The sequence below is a fragment of the Pristiophorus japonicus genome, chromosome 17 (assembly GCF_044704955.1).
Source record: "Pristiophorus japonicus isolate sPriJap1 chromosome 17, sPriJap1.hap1, whole genome shotgun sequence".
In the NCBI taxonomy this organism is placed as follows: domain Eukaryota; kingdom Metazoa; phylum Chordata; class Chondrichthyes; family Pristiophoridae; genus Pristiophorus; species Pristiophorus japonicus.
In genome coordinates this window covers 128657016-128674436 of record NC_091993.1, presented here as the reverse complement: position 1 = coordinate 128674436, position 17421 = coordinate 128657016, and the positions used below count along the sequence as shown (strand labels likewise).

General features: G+C 51.7%; 1 protein-coding gene across 1 annotated transcript in view; it reads right to left on the bottom strand.

Annotated features, from left to right (window-relative positions):
- The window catches only part of tfeb (transcription factor EB), a 150379-nt gene that overhangs the window by 4824 nt on the left and 128134 nt on the right, over positions 1 to 17421 (bottom strand). Inside the window, 2 exon segments of the mRNA XM_070859284.1 lie at positions 1238 to 1288; positions 8058 to 8163. Of these exon segments, the coding sequence (XP_070715385.1) occupies positions 1238 to 1288; positions 8058 to 8163 (157 nt within the window).

Below are 17421 nucleotides of genomic sequence, written 5' to 3'. Positions count from 1 at the left end.
CCTGCTCTTCTTCGAAATAGTGCCATCGGATATTTTACCTGAGAGAGCAGACAGGGCCTCGTTTTAACGTCTCATCAGAAAGACTGCACCTCCGACAGTGCGGCGCTCCCTCAGTACTGTCCCTCCGACAGTGCGGCGCTCCCTCAGTACTGTCCCTCCGACAGTGCAGCGCTTCCTCAGTACTGTCCCTCCAACAGTGCGGCGCTCCCTCAGTACTGCCCCTCCGACAGTGCGGCGCTCTCTCAGCACTGCCCCTCCGACAGTGCAGCACTCCCTCAGCACTGCCCCTCCGACAGTGCGGCGCTCCCTCAGTACTGCCCCTCCGACAGTGCGGCACTCCCTCAGTATTGCCCCTCCGACAGTGCGGCGCTCCCTCAGTACTGCCCCTCCGACAGTGCGGCGCTCTCTCAGCACTGCCCCTCCGACAGTGCAGCACTCCCTCAGCACTGCCCCTCCGACAGTGCGGCGCTCCCTCAGTACTGCCCCTCCGACAGTGCGGCACTCCCTCAGTACTGCCCCTCCGAAAGTGCGGCACTCCCTCAGCACTGGGATTGTCAGCCTGAATTTTGTGCTCAAGTGTCTGGAGCAGGACTTGAACCCACAACATTCTGATTCAGGAGCAAGAGTGCTACCCACTGCCCACTGGCACGAATAAGAGAAGGTGCCGTCCATTCACATCACGGAGAGTTTACTCAGCAATAGTTGCGAGTTTGTGTTGGACAAATGAAGCCACAGGAGGTGTCCATCTGCAGACCCCCGAGACCCCCATTTCCTCTGATTCACAGGGTCTCCCGCCCCAAGCCAGCGGGATTGACATCAAGGGCGACAGGCAGGAGCAGGAATTGGGGCAGAGGAGCTGTGAACGGCCCCCGGCATATGGTGAGTGCCAGAGGGGGATGGGGGGCAGTCTGAACAAGTGGCGGGGCTGTGGCAGGTCTGTGGCAGCCGGGGACTGGAACGACGACTCCCGGAGAATATATAACTCTTACTCTGCTTGGCTTCTTCTAGCCCCTCCCGCTTCCCACCTGTTTCTGTGGGGGGTATGTCCCAGCCTGGGCTCCCCCCCACCTCCGACCATCCACCCAAGATGACCCCCCCCCTCCCCGGACCGTCCACCCTGCCCCCCCCCCCCCCCCCCGGACCATGCACCCAGGGGCACCCCCCCACCGGACCATGCACCCTGCCCCCCACCCCCCCCCCCAGACACAAGGTATTAGTTGAAGCGAAGGTTACTCACTCAGGTTGTGATTGTCTTTCTTCTGTCGCTCTTTGGCCAGAGCACGAGCTTCTGTATGTAGCCAAAAACAAACAACTGGTCACAACATTGGCACAACTGCTACTCACACACCATGGGGTCAGGGTTGTGTCACTGAACCCCTGACACAGCACTATGGGGTCAGGCTTAGTGTCGCTGTGAACCCCTGACACAGCACTATGGGGTCAGGGTTGTGTCACTGAACCCCTGACACAGCACTATGGGGTCAGGGTTGTGTCACTGAACCCCTGACACAGCACTATGGGGTCAGGCTTAGTGTCGCTGTGAACCCCTGACACAGCACCATGGGGTCAGGGTTGTGTCACTGAACCCCTGACACAGCACTATGGGGTCAGGGTTGTGTCACTGAACCCCTGACACAGCACTATGGGGTCAGGGTTGAGTCACTGTGAACCCCCTGTACAAAACCAGTCTTTGAGGCTGCACTCAGAGGAACACAAGAACAGGAGGAGGCCATTCAGCCCCTCCAGCCTGTTCCACCATTCAATCAGACCACGGCTGATCTGTGACCTAACTCCATATACCCGCCTTTGCCCCATATCCCTTAATACCTTTTTGGTTAACAGAAATCTATCAATCTCTGATTTAAAATTAACAATTGACCCAGCATCGATTGCCGTTTGGGGAAGAGAGTTCCAAACCTCTACCATCCTTTGTGTGTAGAAGTGTTTCCTAATCTCACTCCTGAAAGGTCTGGCTCTAATTTTTAGATTCTACCCCCTAGTCCCAGACTCCCCAACCAGCAGGAATAGTTTCTCTCTGTCTACCCTATCTGCTCCCTTAATATCCTGAAAACTTCAATCAGATTGCCCCTTAACCTTCTAAATTCCAGAGATAAAGCTGAGGCTTTTTAGAAAAAAAATTGTTCTTAGAGCAGGGATGGTTAAGGGAAGGTTTAGTAAAGGTGTTTTGAGAGTAAATAAGAAGCTGTTCCCCGGGACAGGAGGGTCGGTAACCAGAGGGACACAGATTGACGATAATCGGCGATGGAACCAGAGGGGGAGATGAGGAGAATGTTTCTACACAGCGAGTTGTTGTGATCGGGAACGCGCTGCCTGAAAGGGCGGTGGGAGCAGATTCAATAGTGACTTTCAAACTGGGAATTGGATAAATACTGGAAGGGGAAATATTCACAGGGCTGTGGGGAAAGAGCGGGGGGGGGGAGTTGGACTGATCGGATCGCTCTGTCAGAGCTGACACAGGATCGAAGGGCCGATGGCCTCCTGTACTGTGTCGTTCTATGATTCTATGAAAAGCGGAAGGAAGGTCTCTGTGGAGAATACTTTCTGTTCTCCTATCCCTGGGTGTGCTATGTACTCAGACGGTCAGGGACAAGTGACATCTGACCCACTCTCAGACCCGCCTGTGGTCATGGCCCCCAATGCAATGAGTGCAGGAACTCTGGGCTGCTGTCAGTGATGTCCCCAAAGAGGCCGAGAGAAAGGGGCATCCAAGACAGGGAATACCATTTTCTTTTAACGACTTGAATTTATATCATACTGCTCACTCGGGGGTGGGGGGAATGAGCAGGAAACCGAGGTCGCTTTTGATGGGAAGTACAGAGAGGTTATGGTTGAAGTGGGAGGTGTAACGTATGCATCAGTATGCTCACAGGTTTGTGAAGCTGTTGCACTGTGAGTGGCTTAGCCAGTCACGTGATGTTCACAAGACTCAATAAAACCCCAGCCAGTTGGGTTCAGGGGATCCACGATGGGGCAGGTGGTTGTGAGCCTGGTGGATGAACTGGTAATGTGTAGTGTGATTGTTAAACCATTTGCTAATAAACCAACTAGTTCTTAGTAGTGATGTATTGCTAAGAATTCTTAAGCAAAGAACCCTTGAAGCAAATACATTACACTAACGAAGACCTGTTTCTATCCTGTCTTTTTCATGTCAGCCACAAGCAGAAACCCATGACTGTGTGTAAGAGTCACAAGTCACGGGACAGGGAAACCTGCGCAGGTATTTGCTGCCTGTCTAGGAACATAGCTCAGTTACCCAGGTGCAGAGAGCTTCGGCACCTAGCGAGACTCGATATCCAAGGTGTGAGCAGGGTCGCTGGGTTGGATCGATGGTCATGGAAGGCTTTGAGGACAAGGAAAGATCTCCCTGAAATCAGGGTGCCAGAGGAGCTCAGCAAGCGGGAATGACGGTAAAGGTGGGATTTTCCTAACGGGAGAGGACATGGATTGCAATGCACATTTTGCTCTCTAAACTCGAGGGAATACTTTCAGAAGTACAGGAGCATCTGCCAAAGCTTTCCGGCTGTAGGCTGGTGGAGTGAGTGCATGCAGCAAAGCAGGAAATGCGTCAGGGCAAAGACGGAGTGGGAGGCAATGGTGGAGAGTTGTTAGACAACAGGCCCAATGGACAAAGGCTGAGAGTTGTTAGACAGGAGGCCTGGTGGGTGGAGAGTTCTCGGAAGAGGCTTGGGAACAAGTGTGGCAGGTGCCGCTGGGCATTTTGGGCTTGTCTGCAGTCATCATAGAAGCAAGTTCGGCTTCTCCTTTGCCAGGACATGTTCAGTTCGTGGAATTGTTTTTTTTTCCCCCACGGTAGCGGATTGGTCATATTTCACGTGGAAATCAGAAAGGGAAGTTGAATTGCTTTTAATGTATATCACAGTAGAAATACTGAACCATTGAGAGGGGTCTCCTGAGAACCAATCAGAAAGCTCCACAAGGCCTCCGATACGTTATTGTGAGAGAGAGAAGAAAGTCTTGCATTTATATCGCGCCTTTCGATCACTAGACATCTCAAAGCGCTTTACAGCCAATTAAGTACTTTTCGGAGTGTAGTCACTGATGTAATGTGGGAAACGCGCAGCCAATTTGCACACAGCAAGCTCCCACAACCAGCAATGAGATAATTGACCAGATAATCTGTTTTTGATGGTATTGGTTCAAGGACACGGGGAGAACTTTCTGCTCTTTTTCAAACAGTGCAGTGGGATCTCTAAAGTCTACCAGAGCAGTAAAAGGGGCCTTGGTTTGATGTTTCATTGAAATATAGCATCTGTGGCAGTGCAGCACTCCCTCAGTACTGCAGTGAAGTGTTAGCCAAGGTTATGGGCTCAAGTCCTGGAGTGGAGCTCAAACCCACAACTTTCTGACAGAGGTGGTAGGCGAGAGTATGTGTTGGGGACAAGAGACAGGAGTCTGCATCAAAAGGCGAAAGTGAAGGAAGAGAGGCGAGAGTGAGGGGCGAGAGTGAGGGGCGAGAGTGAGGGGCGAGAGTGAGGGGCGAGAGTGAGGGACGAGAGTGAGGGGCGAGAGTGAGGGGCGAGAGTGAGGGGCGAGAGTGAGGGGCGAGAGTAGGAGGTGGGTATTAAAGTTTGAGGGATATTTAGGAGCTGAAATTGCCCCTTTGTGCCGGGCCAGTTAGTGCCACCAGCGGGCACGGCGGCCACACCAACCCGGTACCTGCTATTACCGCACCGGCGCGACGCACACACGGCGATGACGTCATCACCGTGCGCGCCGACCTCTTTGCGCCCCTCGGGGCAAATAATCCCATGGGACGGGAGGTCAGCGGGGCACGATGCCAGCGACAGCTGTGGACTTTGGCGCCAGAAGCTGTGGTGTCCCAGTTACCCTTAATGGGCCCAGCAATGGCAGCCGCCGGTCCGGCGCACTCCCTTCCTGCCAGCCTGGCCGACACCGCTCCCCCCGGCTGCAGAGCACGCAGCGGCCGTCCCCTTTAACTGAAGGGGAGAGACACTGTGAGGTGTCAGCGTGACGCGGCCTGTTCGCTCGGCGCTGAGTGTTACGCCCCGCGAGCGCCGGGGGAACGCTCCATTACCGCAGCCAACGATTTTTATCAAAGACCCCAAATCATCAATTGGGCCGCCCTTCCCACGCCGGTGCAAAATAATTCACTTTGACCAAAATGACCGGCCCAAACCCAGCGCAGGGCCATTTCGGCCCCCGTGTGTCTGATATATAATTTAGAGATTTCGGGACGCCAGTTTGAAAGGCAGCTCAGTAGCAGCCGTGGCCCTGGGCCCAACACCCGGAGGAACCACAGCAGCATGCTCGGGGAATCGGCAGGAGCTCCCTGGGCTGGTGACTGTACCTGGTGTTCAGCAACCTCACATCACCGACCCCCGCCACTCCTGCCTGGGGGGGCTCTCCCCCCCCCCCCCCCCCCCCCTGGGGAAAGGCCTGGCCTGGGCCCGAGGCTTCGCCATGGCAACCGGTGCCGGTCAATGAGACTGAAGGGAAATCCATTGTTCCACTTATTGCTGAATGACCCGCCGTTGCCGAGTGCCGGGGAACACGTTTCCAAGCCACAGGGGGGCACTGTTGCTTCATCTTTAGCGGACAGAAAATTTAGGAGGCTGGTGGTTCTCTGATGCCGTGAAGGCCTCCTCAAGGGATTCAGTACATCAGGGAAAGAGAGTTATCATTAACTATGGTAACAAAGAAGGAAGGTTCAGGGGGGGGGGGGGGGGGGGGGTTGGGAGCGGGGGGAAGGGGGAGTCACATTCTATTCAAGGTACTAACCCTATCTCTCAGAAAAGTGCACCTACTTATGTTGCCTATCAGAAAATAGAGTTATTATGACTAGAGAAGCCAGATCTGTTCTCCTTAGAGCAGAGAAGGTTAAGAGGAGATTTAATGGAGGTGTTCAAAACTATGAAGTAAATAAGGAGAGACTGTTTCCAGCGGCCCGAGGGTCGGTAACCAGAGGGCAAAGATTTAAGGTGATCGACAAAAGACGACATAAGGAGAATTTGTTTTTTACACAGCGAGTTGTTGTGATCGGGAACGCGCTGCCTGAAAGGGAGGTGGGAGCAGATTCAATAGTAACTTTCAAACAGGGAATTGGATAAATAACTGAAGGGGCAAAATTCACAGGACTGTGGGGAAAGAGCTTGGAGTGGGACTGATTGGATCGCTCTGTCACAGAGCCGGCACAGGCTCGATGGGCCCAATGGCCTCCTGTGCTGTATCATTCTATGATTATACAAGCTTAATGGAGACTCATCACCTTGGAGTGGCCCCATTCACTGCAGTCAATGTCAGAAATTGAAATTCTTAGCAAAGGTTGCAGAAATCGACTCATTTTAGTGGAAGAAGTTGCACCAATCCATGTTTTCAAGGCTTCAAATCCCTTAGAACACGAGAAAAATGAGAAAGCGAGCCTTGAGAAGGGAAGTCAGGGAGAGCTTTTTCCACCAAAGGGTGACAGAGAGTTACATAAGGTCACCAGGGAAGGACATTGAAGTAGATTGGGGAAATGGGGTCAAGGGGCAAGTGAGACATTGCTGCTCAGAAAAGAGATTGAGGGAGATATGGGGAGAAGGTGAGTAGGTGGGGCTGAGGGATATGGGGAGAAGGTGGGGGTTAAGGTCAGTATATTGTAGACATGGAGACTGAAATGTTTAAAATGATGAAGGGAACAGATTGTTTACATGTGGGCAGATTATTTGAATTAGATTAAGTTTGGGCGAGAGAGGACCCGAGTATATGTTGCGTAATAAGCATGGAGCTAGTTTGGATTTCACAAGCTCCCCATTTCACAGAGGTCACTGACCTTGCGAATAAGTTACAGCCCCATGCAGTGCTGGCTGATTCGCTGTAAATGTTCAGGAGGGGGCTGGACCTGGAGGGGACCGATCTCACTGTGTGCAAAATGCTGCTGGGACGTTGGTGGTGTGTCTTGAGGTCACTGTTACCCCGTCAGAGAGGAATTTTGCAGAATTCCACTTTCCCTGAATTGGCCGAGAGTTTTGTTCATTTGCCTCTCCCAGGGGATTCCTCGGCCACTCAAGGCTGGGGGGTCACTGGGAGTCACAGACAGACTTATATATTTGTGCATTTGGTTTGTTTCTTTGGTGGCCATTTTATGTTGGTCAGGTTGAGGGATGTTAGTGCTGGGAATGGGCCACATTTGCATCCCAAACACCCATTGTCCCATCAAACACTCCCAGGATATGTACAGGGGGTTAAATACAGAGTAAAGCTCCCTCTACACTGTCCCATCAAACACTCCCAGGGCAGGTACAGGGGGTTAGATACAGAGTAAAGCTCCCTCTACACTGTCCCATCACACACTCCCAGGGTATGTACAGGGGGTTAGATACAGAGTAAAGCTCCCTCTACACTGTCCCATCACACACTCCCAGGGTATGTACAGGGGGTTAGATACAGAGTAAAGCTCCCTCTACACTGTCCCATCACACACTCCCAGGGTATGTACAGGGGGTTAGATACAGAGTAAAGCTCCCTCTACACTGTCCCATCACACACTCCCAGGGTATGTACAGCACAGATTAGATACAGAGTAAAGCTCCCTCTACACTGTCCCATCAAACACTCCCAGGGCAGGTACAGGGGGTTAGATACAGAGTAAAGCTCCCTCTGCACTATCCCATCAAACACTCCCAGGGCAGGTACAGGGGGTTAGATACAGAGTAAAGCTCCCTCTACACTGTCCCATCAAACACTCCCAGGGCAGGTACAGGGGGTTACATACAGAGTAAAGCTCCCTCTACACTGTCCCATCAAACACTCCCAGGGTATGTACAGCACAGATTAGATACAGAGTAAAGCTCCCTCTACACTGTCCCATCAAACACTCCCAGGGCAGGTACAGGGGGTTAGATACTGAGTAAAGCTCCCTCTACACTGTCCCATCAAACACTCCCAAAGCAGGTACAGGGGGTTAGATATAGAGTAAAGCTCCCTCTACACTGTCCCATCAAACACTCTCAGGGTAGGTACAGCATGGGGTTAGGTACAGAAAGCTCCCTCTATACTGCCTTGCTACAGTTTACCTGACATTTCCCTTTTAATGGCAATATTTGCAGGACACGATATGCTGGTGGGTGTTGCAATCCCATGGCTCGTGTAGACATCTAAATGGCTCGTGGAAAGAGGCAACTGGAGGAAGAGAAATGGGAAAAAATATGGTGATTATCACCCGGGATGTTGGAAGTTACAGTATACCACACCGACTCGTAGACCATACCTCTTTGACCCAGCTTTTGGTCACCTGTCCTAATCTCTCCTTATGTGGCTCAGTGTAAAATTTTATCTGAGAACGCTCCTTTGCAGCGCCGTGGGGCTTTAAAGGCGCTGTACAAAGGCAAGTTGTTGTTGTAGTTGCACCAACTATCAAGATTAAAAGTTTCTGCCTCTAACTTAGCCACATTTTCACCCATCACCCCTTCCCCTCCTCCAGCTCATCCTCACCCCGACTCTCGCCTGCTTCACCCAGCGCTCCAGCTCCTACCTCAATTCACAATTGCTGCAACCTTTCGGTATAACAATGGTGTAAGAACGGTTCACGACCACCGGACATCTCAAAGCGCTTCACATCCAATGAACGTTTGGATGTCGTCACTTTTATAATGTGGGAAACATGGCAGCCAATTTGTGCACAGCAAGCTCCCACAAACAGCAATGTGATGATGACCAGATAATGTTTTTTTGGTATGTTGATTGAGGGATAAATATTGCACTTCGAAATAGTGCTATGGGATCTTTTACGTCCACCTGAGAGGGCAGACGGGACCTCGGTTTAATGTCTCATCCTAAAGATGAAACCTCCGACAGTGCGGAGCTCCCTCAGCACTGCCTCTCCGACAGTGCAGCGCTCCCTCAGTACTGCCCCTCCGACAGTGCGGCACTCCCTCAGTACTGCCCCTCCGACAGTGCGGCACTCCCTCAGTACTGCCCCTCCGACAGTGCGGCACTCCCTCAGCACTGCCCCTCCGACAGTGCGGCACTCCCTCAGCACTGCCCCTCCGACAGTGCAGCACTCCCTCAGTACTGCCCCTCCAACAGTGCAGCACTCCCTCAGTACTGCCCCTCCGACAGTGCAGCCCTCCCTCAGTACTGCCCCTCCGACAGTGCGGCACTCCCTCAGTACTGCCCCTCCGACAGTGCGGCACTCCCTCAGTACTGCCCCTCCGACAGTGCGGCACTCCCTCAGCACTGCCCCTCCGACAGTGCGGCACTCCCTCAGCACTGCCCCTCCGACAGTGCAGCACTCCCTCAGTACTGCACTGGAGTGTCAGCCTAGATTTTTGTGCTCAAGTTCCTGGAGTGGGACTTGACCCCACAACCTTGACTCAGAGGCGAGAGTGCTGCCCACTGAGCCACGGCTGACACAAGAACTGAGTTGTGCCGTTTAGTTCTGAGGATATTTGCCCGTGACTGACTGATGCTGGTTTTGTGGCGAAGCATCCCTCCACGAATTTCCTCGCGAGTTGCACCTACCAAACGCCACTCAGCTCCTTAACATAGCCCCACCCCCATGCGAAAGGTCAGAGTGCACGAGTTCCTGTATTTACACCGGTTCTGCACCGATGTAAAATTACACCCTGAACTTTAGGTGCAGCTGGACCCGAAGCTTCTATTCCTGGTATCCGTAGCGATTGTTTTATGCCATTATTTTTATTTCTCCACGCTGATACCCGCGAGATATTTTCAGAGTATTGGTGAGGCCACACCTGGAGTACTGCGTACAGTTTTGGTCTCTGTATTTAAGGAAGGTTATACTTGCATTGGAGGCTGTTCAGAGAAGGTTCACTCGGTTGATTCCGGAGATGAGGAGGTTGACTTATGAAGATAGGTTGAGTAGGTTGGGTCTCTACACATTGGAGTTCAGAAGAATGAGAGGTTATCTTGTCGAAATATATAAGATAATGAGGGGGCTCGACAAGGTGGATACAGAGAGGATATTTCCACTCATAGGAGAAACTAAAACTAGGGGGTATAGTCTCAGAATAAGGGGCTGCCCATTTAAAACTGAGATGAGGAGGAATTTCTTCTCTCAGGGGGTTGTAAATCTGTGGAATTCTCTGCCCCTGAGAGCTGTGGAGGCTGGGACATTGAATATATTTAAGGTGGAGATAGACAGATTTTTGAACGATAAGGGAGTGAAGGGTTATAGGGATCGGGCAGGGAAGTGGAGCTGAGTCCATGATCAGATCAGCCATGATCTTATTGAATGGCGGAGCAGGCTCGAGGGGCCAAATGGCCGACTCCTGCTCCTATTTCTTATGTTCTCATGTTCAATATCATTGTGGTGTCAGGTCTGTTACTGTAAAATGAGTAAAGTTTCCACAATTACATTTTCTGAAACAAAATATGCTTAATGGGCAGAAATGATTTCTTCATAACTCAATTTTCATAACCTCAGTAAGATAAAGAGGGCATTAATGGAGGAGTCAGTGGATATTCTGGCCCTGACCCTGGATAACACACACCTCTCTGGGAGCAGACCCTGGATAATGCACACCTCTCTGGGAACAGACTCTGGATAATGCACACCTCTCTGGGAGTAGGCTCGGGATAATGCACACCTCTCTGGGAGTAGGCTCGGGATAATGTACACCTCTCTGGGAACAGAATCTGGATAATGCACACCTCTCTGGGAGCAGACCCTGGATAATGCACACCTCTCTGGGAGCAGACCCTGGATAATGCACACCTCTCTGGGAGTAGGCTCGGGATAATGCACACCTCTCTGGGAACAGAATCTGGATAATGCACACCTCTCTGGGAGGAGGCTCGGGATAATGCACACCTCTCTGGGAGGAGGCTCGGGATAATGCACACCTCTCTGGGAGTAGGCTCGGGATAATGCACACCTCTCTGGGAGTAGGCTCGGGATAATGCACACCTCTCTGGGGACTGCACCATACTCAGTGCCGCTGGCCCTGGCCTTCAGGAAGGCAGGCAGAGTCGGGGCAGGTCCAGGTGAGCCCCTCCCTATAGCAGACCAGCAGAGGAGCGAGAGAGCCTGTGCCCAGACCTCTCACCAGTCTACCATGTACCCTGAAACTCTCTTCTGATCTAAGCAACGGACAATAACTCCCCGTTCACAAAACTGTCCACCAAGGATTAACGTGAAGCACACAGGCCTACTTGCTGCAAACTGCTGCAGGAAATGGCTGGGAAACTTTGGAAATGTTCCTCACCATTCTGCAGGCAATGTCTGCTTCACATCCAGCCTTGTTCCTGCTTTTTAACTTTAAGAAGCCCCTTTCTTTTTAAAAACCTGGATCTGCTCTTTTCCCTTTGACTGTTCTACACTGTTGAATTAATGCCCTAAACAGTTCCCATAGGAACAGGAGGAGGCCGTTCAGCGCCTCGAGCCTGTTCCGCCATTCAATTAGATCACGGCTGATCTGCGACCTAACTCCATTTATCCGCCTTGGTTCCGCAAACTTTAATGCCCTGACCCAACAAAAATCGATCCATCTCACTTTTGAAATTTTCAACGTCTTTGGAACCTGTCCTCATAATTTAACCCTCCAAGCCCCGGTATCATTCTGGTAAATCCACAATGCACCCCGCCAAGGCCAATATATCCTCCCGGAGATGCGGTGCCCACAACTGGATGCTGTACTCCAGATGTGGTCTGACCAGAGCTTTAGACCACTGAAGCATCACTTCCGCCTCGTTGTATTTGGTAAAGACTAATGCCTGAGTCTGTGGAATGGTCCCTCCCACTGGGGAGTGCCTCCGAAAGGGGCCATCAAGACCGAGAAACGTACTGCCTTCCATCCCTGGTCTGTGCGGGGTTACCTGATCACACAGCTCGCTGCAATTGGCCGGATTACCGGGTTAGAGAGGGCGGGATCGGGCACACCCGTGATGCCTCCCGTGGTTGGATAGCCTGCTGGCACTGGCTTCCCGGGTTCACGCCTGACGAGCGGCCCCTCGGCTGGGCTAGAGAGAGGCCGGCAATGCTGCCCCGAACCCCTTCAGGACAGGAGACGGAAAAGTGTGAGTCAGAGCCAATTGCCTCTTGGACTAGGTGTGAGGGAACCCTGACCTCACACTGCTCCAGGCACTGACCTGTAAAATGCCCCATCAGCTGCTTCTCTTACAACACACGGCACTCTGAGGTGAGCTGCTGAGTCTCTCAAAACCCGGATAACACCCGTCTAAATGGGTCACTGGTCACAACAGGTTACACACTGTCCGCAGGCTCAGCCCACACTCAACGAGGCAACCATCTCCTCTCCACCACTGTTGGGTTCTTGTGAGAAAATAATGCTCTCTCAAGGCATATGTTCTGTGTGTGTGTTTGTCTCTGTTTGTGTGTGGTGTGTGTGTGTGTGTGTGTGTCTTTCTCTGTCTATCCCCCTGTCTGTGTATGTGTCTGTCTGTCTGTGTGTGCATGTGTACGCATCTGTATGTGTGTGTATGCATGTATGCGAGTGTGTGTATGCATGAGTTTAATGTCTCATCTGACAGTGCAACGCTCCCTCAGTACTGCCCCTCCGACAGTGCAGCGCTCCCTCAGTACTGTCCCTCTGACAGTGCAGCACTCCCTCAGTACTGTCCCTCCGACAGTGCAGCGCTCCCTCAGTACTGCCCCTCCGACAGTGCGGCGCTCCCTCAGTACTGCCTCTCCGACAGTGCAGTGCTCCCTCAGTACCGCCCCTCCGATAGTGCAGCGCTCCCTCAGTCCTGCCCCTCCGACAGTGCAGCGCTCCCTCAGTACTGCCCCTCCGACAGTACAGCGCTCCCTCAGTACTGCACTGGGAGTGTCGGCCTGGATTATGCGCTCAAGTCTCTGGAGTGGGACAGGAACCCATGACCTCCTGTCTCAGAGGTGAGTGTGCTACCCACTGAGGCTGACACCTAGGTAAATAGGTAAAGATAATAAATTATAATTTAAAAAAGAAATGAGATAGACAGCTCTGATCCAGGACTCCATTCCATTCTCCCAGTTTCTCCACCTCCGTCGCATCTGCTCGGACGATGCCACCTTTCACACTAGTCCCTCTGACATGTCTTCCTTTTTCCTCAACAGAGGATTGCCCTCCGCCGTGGTTAACATGGCCCTCGACCATGTCCGTTCCATTTCCCACACCTCTGCTCTCACCCCTTGTCCTCCCTCTCAGAACCATGACAGGGTTCCCCTTGTCCGCACCTTTCACTCCATCAGCCTCCACGTTCAACGGATCACTCTCCGCCATTTCCACCACCTCCAGCGTGATCCCACCACCAATCACATCTTCTCCTCCCCTCCCCTCTCAGCATTCCGAAGGGGCCACTCCCTCCGCGACACCCTGGTCCATTCTGCAGTCACCCCCAGCACCCCCTCCCCTTCCCATGCAAACACCTGCCCTTTTACCCCCTCTCTTCCCACTGTCCAGGGCCCCAAATACTCCTTCCAGGTGAAACAGCGATTTACTTGTACTTCTTTCAATATAGTATACTGTATTCGCTGCTCACATAGAAACATAGAAAATAGGTGCAGGAGTAGGCCATTCGGCCCTTCGAGCCTGCACCACCATTCAATAAGATCATGGCTGGTCATGTAACTTCAGTACCACATTCCTGCTTTCTCTCCATACCCCTTGATCCCTTTAGCCGCAAGGGCCACATCTAACTCCCTTTTGAATATATCTAATGAACTGGCCCCAATGTGGTCTCCTCTACATTGGGAAGACCAAGTGTAGATTGGGTGATCGCTTTGTGGAGCACCTCTGTTCAGTCCGTGAGTGTGACCCTGAGCTTCCGGTCGCCTGTCACTTTAATTCCCCGCTCCACTCCCACTCTGACCTCTCCGTCCTCGGTCTCCTACACTGTTCCAACGAAGCTCAACGCAAGCTCGAGGAACAGCACCTCATCTTTCGTTAAGGCACTTTACAGCCTTCGGGACTCAACATCAAGTTCAACAATTTCAGAGTGTAACCACTGCCAATCTTTGGCTCCCCCCCATCCCCGTCCCCCACCCTCCATCCCCCTGAGCCTGTTTCTTTCTTTTTTTCTCCGTATCTCTAATGGCAGTTGGTCATTATCACACCATTCACACCCGATCTTGACTAATGTTTGTCTAACTCCTGGCATGACCATTTCAATTCGGCCCATCGTCCCTTTTGTCTCTAATCTCTCCTGCCTTCCACCCTGTCACAGACCTTCCCTTTTGTTCTTCCTTCCCCTCCCCCTTTCAGTGCTGGTTAAGAATCCGTTCTTTCCGAACACTCTCCAGTTCTGACAAAGGGTCACTGACCCGAAACATTAACTCTGTTTCTCTCTCCACAGACGCTGCCCGACCTGTTGAATATTTCCAGCATTTTCTGTTTTTATTCCAGATTCCGGCATGCGCATTATTTTGCTTTTGTGCAGCACTGATCTATTGTGAAGCCTGCTGCTAAACTATGATCTCATCGAGCACCTTCCTTAAAACTGGGCTGATAAAAGTTTGACTCAGTGGTGGGTCAGTTACAGTGTAACTCGGTTACACAACTGATGCATTGCGTGTCGGCAAGCAATGCAAGAGTTGCTCTCACAACCCGTCAGCTCCTCGGGGCCTGCTGTGCAGATGCAATCAGCATGCAAAGACCATCAAAAACTTCACTTTGTAAAATTTCTCAGTGCTGACAGCAGAACTGTGTGTTCTATTATCTCTGCACTGATGTTAAAAGATTTAAACTGGTATTTCAACAACAGAACTCTACTCAGAGAGCACTGGGGAGCAAAGGAGATTATTTTGATATTACATAGAGAGAGACAGAGACAGAGACAGAGAGAGGGGCAGAAAGGGATAACAAGAGAAAGAGAGCGAAAGAGACAGAGACAAACGGAGAGATGGGCAGACAGAGAGAGAGATCAAGGGAGAGACAAACAGAGAAATGGGCAGACCGAGAGAGAGAGAGCGAGCGAGGGAGAGACAAATGGAGAGATGGGCAGACTGGGTGAGAGAGAGAGAGCGAGGGAGAGACAAACAGAGAAATGGGCAGACCGAGAGAGAGCGAGCGAGGGAGAGACAAACAGAGTGATGGGCAGATCGAGAGAGAGAGAGAGAGCGAGGGAGAGACAAACAGAGAAATGGGCAGACCGAGAGAGAGCGAGCGAGGGAAAGACAAACAGAGTGATGGGCAGATCGAGAGAGAGTGAGCGAGGGAGAGACAAATGGAGAGATGGGCAGACCGAGAGAGAGAGAGAGAGAGAGAGCGAGGGAGAGACAAACGGAGGGATGGGCAGACCGAGAGAGAGAGAGCGAGGGAGAGAGTCAGAAACAAAGACAGAGAGAGCTACAGGCAGGATAAAGAATCAGAAATCAGGGAGCGAAAAAGAGAGAGCGACAGAAATAGCAGCAGAGTCACAGAAAGACAGGGAGGGAGGGGACGAGCAAAGAGAGCGAGAGCTCCAGAGCGAGAAACAAATGAGAAAGACAGACACAGATGCAGAGAGAGAGAGAAACAGAGACAGAGGCTGCAGTTTGAGGCATTTCCTGGTCCCTGTCAGAACCTTCAGGAGAGGGGGGAGGAAATCAGAGTGGAAAAAATAAAAGCTAAGACTAAAATCTATTATCCACGCGAGAAAAGTGCACAGCACATGCACGCTGCAGTGGGGCTTGACATACCCCAACAACAGTGCTCTACTCAGAGCATGGGGGGCAAAGGAGATTATTTCAATATTACATAGAGAGAGAGAGAGAGAGAGAGAGTGGGGCAGAAAGAGATAATGAGAGAAAGAGAGCGACGGGAAAGAGAGCGAAAGAGACAGAGACAAACGGAGAGATGGGCAGGGAGCGGGCTTGAACAGAATGCAGCCACACTTCGCCATCGCGTTGTCTGAATCCGACAGCGCCATGCTGGATTTGCCGTTTGCTGGCAGAGGTCTTACCCGCTGGAAGTGCAGAGGGTTATGGATCTTAAGGATGGCAATGGTCCTCCTTGGCTCCTTTAGGCTCTCATTGTCTTCAGAGACCGGCATTGCTGGGAGGGCAGAGGATCGCAGCTCAAGGGAGGAGTGAGAGAACTTTAACCTCCCCCTCCCCCTCCCCCTCCCTCTCAGACTTTCAGCTCTTTATTGGGCGAGACGGAACAGCAGCAAGGTTTTAGCTTGTTCCCAGCAGTTAGAACGTAACCTCTGGAAGCAACATTGTTAATGTTTACAGCAGAGGCTTTCAAAAAAAAACCTGAGATTAAGCAAGTCCCGAGTTTGCAACGGGTCAAAGATTGTGCTGAGTGGATGAGGTTAGAAGGAACTGTGCAAGAAACTCAAAATCCCCTTTCTTGCCAAATACTTCCCGCCCCCTCAACAACTTGGAATGAAGTGGTCCCAGAGCCGAATCCTGCTCCCGGTTGTGGTGACACACTTCACACACCTAGCTCACATTCCTCGACCAGGAGCAGGGAAGGTTTCTGACTGGTGAACTTTCTCCCGCCTCCAACTTTCCTTGTGTTGCGATATTTCTTGTCGGCCTGCGGAACGGCACCCAATGTGAGTCAGCACTTTGTCAGATTGGACCCTGCTGATTCTCGGTTCTTCAAAAGTAGCTACTGTGGAGAGTGTGATGTCTTAGCATTGGGCTCAGGGAGAGAGCGAGCTACCAGCCCTTGCTGCAGCTCAACAGGACTGAGGATTCCGAGAGGTGCGGGTCTTCACGTTAAAAACGCTCGGTGACTCCTAGGGGTCTTTCTCAATTTCATTTGGGACAAATTGTTATCCCATCATTGCATGCACCACCACACGGGTCAGAACTGGATCATTGGTTCCAATATACAGACAACCATCAAGGGCTAAATTATTATATTTCTTATTCAGAAGTATTTAGGGAGTTTCACCAGTTATTAATTTCTGATGGTGACGATGTAATGGACAAACAAATGGAGGGTTGAGTCCATCCTATAACATTATTGCCTCCCATTCGATGGCTGTTTCCTGGGCATTTCGCAGTCAGGTCCTATCTTATAGCCGTTGGAAGCAAGCCTCACAGACTCACTAAACATTGCAGTCTAAAGTTAGCGACAGCGCGTAACATCATGTTTGGCAGATTGATCTTAACATCTGGTGTTATGGTCCCGACACACTCCCTACTCTCCTAAATCTGGACCACTTGGATTCTGCACCAACTCATTCAGGACTCCGCTGCCCACATCTTGCCCCACACGAAGTCCAATTCATCTCTCTCCCTTTGTCCTCTCCAACCGCCATGGCTTGCCATGCTCCCGTTCACTGATTTCTGGTTCGGCCTCAATGGGCGGGGACAGAGAACGGAATCAGCAGCAAGGGTACGGCGATTGTAGCGAGGTCCAACAATGACGGCTTCAGTCTTCCCAATGTTCAACTGGCGGAGATTGCATTCCGCCCAAGACCGAATGTAGGACAGTCAGTGTGACGTCACGAAGGTAGCGGAGAGATTGAGGCAGGTGTTGGAAG